The following is a 5,338-nucleotide window of genomic DNA, read 5'->3' on the forward strand; positions in this document are numbered from 1 at the left end:
GGCTAGGATCAGAAGGAAGGAAAAGAAGACCTCCCCTATCAGTGCACTTGGGGAGCAGCATGTATGCAGAGGGTGGAGGAAGGGAGGGATTGGAATGGGAGGAGGGAGGGAACCATGAGGGATACAAAGTGAATAAAGTGTAATTAATAAAGAATTAAAAAAGAAAAAAAAAAGACTTATAGATGATTACGTGAAACAGAGATTAAATAATTTTGAAATATGTTTTTACTTTATGTGTATGTTTTGTGTACATGTGTGTAAGTGCACCACCCTCATGCAGTATCTATGGAAGACAAAAGTATTTAATCCCTTTGAATTGGAGTTACAGATGATCGTGAACCACTATGTTTCTGTTGAGAACTGAAGCCATGTCCTTTGTAAGATCGGCAAGTGCACTGAGCTATTTCACTAGCTCCAACACATTTTTAAAAAAATTGAAGTCAGTAGAGAGAAATCAGAATACTGCTGAGAGAAAAGAAATGCATCTCAGTGAGTGCAAAATTTTGCTACTATGAAATTTAGGGGGCCTTCCTGTCAGTTAAAAGAAAACACTTGAAAGGGAAGACTACATAGAAGGAAAAAGCAACAAAAATCCAGGTATAAAATATACTTTAAATTTTTGTGAGGAATTATAAATTAGAGATGTTGGATGAGAAAATGTGTGTAAGATTAAAAGGAAAGAGTAAAGCTTAAGAAACTGAATAGAAGATATGTGCTATTGACCTTAAGAAATTATTAGTTTACCATTGTACTCAACTACAGTGACTGCCTCTTAGAAATACATTTTCTGAAAAATATAACAAACCTCTCTCTTCAATATACCACTAACTTTCATTATCCCATTCAAAAATCCAAAGATATTTGAAGAAAGTGAAAATTCCAGCATACTTTGGAACTAACAATTGGTAAACCATGACAGTAAAGCACTATTAAGCTTTTATTAGCATTCAGGGATGTCAGAGCTGCTATTACATCATTTCCAAGGTTTTAAGGGAAAATAAGGGGTCAATGAATGAAGTCTACCCACAGAAAAAAAAGAGGAAGGAAAGAATATTATAATCCTGAAAATGCAGTGGCTTAAATGAAAATGAAAATCACTTCATAGACTCAAGAGAAGATTGGAGGCGACAGAGAAGAAAATTGGTTGCATTAAGGATAGAACTTATCAAAGCTGAAGGACAGAGGGTAAAAGTATTGAAGAAAAGTGAGCGAGGCCTCAGAGACAATGAAGAGTCTAACACCTAACATTCTGGGACTGAAATTTCAAAAGGTAGATTTAACACAGAAACTTCTTTGTAAAGAAATTCTTCAACCTTTTCTAAATCTGAGGGGAAATGATACCAGATGGAAACGCAAATTTACAGAAAGAAAGGGATTATAAAAATTATTTTAAAACCCAATGTATATTTAGAATAAATGCATGTTCATATGTGCATGTTGCTGCCTTTATTTTTGACTGTAACAATAAAAAGACATCAATGAACAGTGATATGATATTAAAAATCTTTATTTGTTGTAATGAATGGCTTAACTGCAGTCTACCTGGTTCTCTTTTCACTTTCTTTTTTAATTTAATTTTATTTATATATTATTTATTACAATTTATTCACTTTGTATCCCTGCTGCAGTCCCCTCCCTCATCTCTTCACAGTCCCACCCACCATGCCTCTTTTCCCCCTAAGCCCTTTCCCTAGTCCACTGATTAGGGAGAACCTCCTCCCCTTCTATCTGACCCTAGCCTATCAGGTCTCATCAAGGCTGCATCACCTTCCTCTGTAGCCTGGCAAGGCTGCAACCCCCTTCCCCGGGGGAGGTGATCAAAGAGCCTGCCACTGAGCTCATATCAGAAACAGCCCCTGTACCCCTCACTAGGGAACCCACTTTGAAATGAGCAGCCAGTGGGCTTCCTTTGAACAGGGGGCCTAGGTCCTCTTCATACATCGTCCTTGGTTGGATATCAGTCTCTGCAGGCCCTCCTGGTCCCAGGTTTTTGGCTCTGCTATTCTCCTTGTGGAGTTTCTGTTCCCTCCAGATCTGTTTCTGTCTCCCTCTTTTTCCATAAGGATTCTGGCACTCTGCCTAAAGTTAGGCTATAAATCTCAGTATCTCCTTTGATACACTGGTGGGTAGAGTCTTTCAGAGGTCCTCTGTGGAAGGCTCCTGAACTGTTCCTTTTCTTCTCCTACTTCAGAGGTTTATTCTTTTTACCCTTCTGAATGAGGATTAAGAATCTTCCCTAGGGTCCTCCTTATTGTTTAGCTTCTTTAGAACTATAGATTTGAGTATGTTTGTCCTATATTATATGGCTACTATCCACTTATAAGTGAATAAATATCATATTTGTCTTTCTGCTTATGGATTACCTCACTTAGGATGATCTTTTCTAGTTCCCACAATTTGCTTGCATATTTTATGATTTCCTTGTTTTTAATTGCTGAGTAAGTAATATTCCATTATGTAAATGTACCACACTTTCTGTCCTGTTAACTTTCTTATCATCAAGACTATATTAACTCCCTGTCCCACTCTCCCTCCTTTATCCCCACCATGTCCCTCCCCTAGTCCACTGAAGGTGGAGGCCTTCCTCCCCTACTATCTGACCTAGCCTATCAGGTCTCATTAGGACTATCAACTAGAGATGAAGGAAGGGGCTAGAGCAGGGATACAGAGTGAATAAAATTGTAATTAATAGTAATAATAATAAAATAATAAAAAAGAATATATTTATGTCTTATAATTTATGGCATAAATTAAGACAAAACATGACTCCAATTTCTATGCTATGAGACAATTGTCAAGTTATATTGCAATGAAAGGGGGCTAAATACTGCTCATATTTTTATTTTATTTTAAAAATCATTTTTCTTATTCAAACTATTGTATGATTTGCAGTTTAAAAAATTAAAAACATAAAGTTGTTTTTCAGTTTCTGTTATATGGTTTAATTTCACAGCATGTCAATTTGCAACTGAGAAAAAATGTTGATGCTTTATTTTGAAAAAAAAAAGTTACTCGGGCTTATCTTTCAATAGCTTTCAAGTCAGGCATATAATTAATGAAAATGTCTATTAAAATATGTTGTTATGCTTTAAATGGCTTTTCCTTTTACTGCTTGGAAGAAATGTTTCACCTGGAAAAATACTTTTTTATTTCTCTGACATGATAAGAAGTCATCCTGTACTTTAAATTGGGTAAAATGAGCTGATAAATCAAAACTATGCAAGCAGGTCACCTACTATTTTCTTTCTTTCTTTTTCCTTTTCCTTTATTATTTATTACAATTTATTCACTTTGTATTCTGGCTGTAGCCCCCTCCCTCATCTCCTCCCAGTCCCATCCACCTTCCTTCTTCTCCCTGTTTGCCCCTCCTTTAGTCCACTGATAGAAGAGGACCTCCTCCCCTTCTACCTGACCTTAGCCTATCAGGTCTCATCAAAGCTGCCTGCATTGTCTTCCTCTGTGGCCTGGCAAGGCTGTACTCCCAGTGGGCGGTGATCAGAGAGCCTGCCACTGAGTTTATGTCAGAAACAGTCCCTGTCTCCCTTACTAGGGATCCCATTTGGAGACTGAGCTGCCATGGGCTACATCAGTGCAGGAGGACTATGTCCTCTCCACGCATGGTCCTTGGTTGGAGTATCGGTCTCTGCAGGCGGCACTGGGCCCAGGTTTTTGGCTATGTTGGTCTCCATGTGGAGCTTCTGTCTGTTCCTGGTCTTTCTATCTCTCTCTTTGCCCAAAGTTTGCCCAAGGATTCTCTGCACTTTGCCCAAAGTTTGGCTGAGTCTAAGTATCTCTTTCAAGAACATGATGGGTAGAGTCTTTTAGAGGCCCCATGTGGAAGACTACTGCCTTATTTCCTGTATTTTCCTACTTCTGATGTCTATCCTGTTTGCCCTTCTAAGGATTAAGCATCCTTCTTGTTTTTTATCTTCTTTAGGAGTATAGATTTAAGTATGTTTATCCTATACTATATGACTAATATTTTTTTGTAAAAGTCTAACTTACTTTATTAAAAACCACTATTACAGAACATCTAATTCTCTGTCAAATATGGTGTCTTTCTTCAAAGTTCCTTTTCCTGGGTCTCTTGAGAGTCTCTATATAGCTCCTCCTCTTTCTTATTCAGATGGTGAAAAACACACATGAAGACCATTCCTCCTCTAAGAATCTGTGATCTGATTGAGAAGGTGGCTATTCTGGGCACAGTCTGGAGAATTTTGTTAAATATCTCATTGTTTTATTTTCTGGCTTGTCCTCATTTCCCTTTCATTATAGTGACTTGAACTTAATATTTCTCAATCTAATCCTAAATTGTTTGCATTTTGTATCCAGATAGTGTTGTACAATATTTGAAGACATGGTTTGTCACTGTCTAGATTTTGGTTTGGCATTTTCCTGCTCTTTGATTCACAGCCACTCCTGGTGGATCGTGATCTGACAATCAGGGGGCTCTAAGCTGATGTTTTTTTAGTTGATGAGTCAGATCACATTTGCTTGGTTTATCACTTGGTTTATCAAGGACATGGATAATTTGCTCACTAATTTTCCTTCCTGTCTTAACAAATACATCCTTCTTTTTCTTTTTCTGTCACAATACTAAAATCTTTTGCAAAAATGAGATACGGCAGGCAGTCTTAGGGAGGAAGCAATCAGAGACAATGTAAGTGCTGGGTCTTAAATTTGCACAATGTGTTTTCAAAAATATCTTCCAATGCTTCTATTTTCAGTCTTCATGGTTTGAAGAGTCATCCTCTTTTGAATAATAGTCATACTGTTTCGGGGCTGTTGAGTAAGAAGGACGCCCTTTTAGTCCTTAAGTTTTATTTTTATTTTGTTATTTGTATATGTGTGTCTTGCCTGTATCTATATATATTTGATCCCCTGGAACTGAATTTATAGAAAGTTCTGAACTGCAATGTCAGAACTGAACTGGGGTCCTTTGGGACAACATCCATGGCTCTTAACTACTGAGCCAGTTCTCTAGTTCTCCATTTCTGTTATTAATGTGGATTATGTTGGAATAAATTAATGAGGATGTCAATAAGAAAGTAGCATACATCTTGGAGAGATGGAAAACTATATTAGAACCTGTCTACAGAATTCATGACAAATGAAATAAAATCTGGGCATTAACACAATATGCTCCACAGAAAAACTTGAAATGGCATGTTCATGGGGAGGAAGAGTTGAAATGTAGGTCTGTCAGAGAAAAAAAAAAGTGCAGATTTTGTGTTTCAGAACCTCAGTGTGCTGACTGAGCCTTATTTATTTCTTTGACTAGCTGATTGTGTCTTTGAGTGAGCAAATAGAGATTTTTAAAAGTCAGTTATTGTTTATT

At 37.2% G+C, this 5,338-nt stretch overlaps 1 protein-coding gene across 1 annotated transcript; it reads right to left on the minus strand.

Annotated features, from left to right (window-relative positions):
• Positions 1-4,063: 4,063 nt before the first annotated feature.
• Positions 4,064-4,770, minus strand: Mtif3 (mitochondrial translational initiation factor 3). The gene is given in 5 exon segments (XM_055603560.1): positions 4,064-4,302; positions 4,305-4,507; positions 4,509-4,589; positions 4,591-4,628; positions 4,630-4,770. Coding segments are annotated over 5 exon segments (702 nt in total).
• Positions 4,771-5,338: the final 568 nt, after the last annotated feature.

Source organism: Psammomys obesus, unplaced genomic scaffold, assembly GCF_907164565.1.
Source record: "Psammomys obesus unplaced genomic scaffold, mPsaObe1.curated_primary_1811, whole genome shotgun sequence".
Lineage (NCBI taxonomy): Eukaryota > Metazoa > Chordata > Mammalia > Rodentia > Muridae > Psammomys > Psammomys obesus.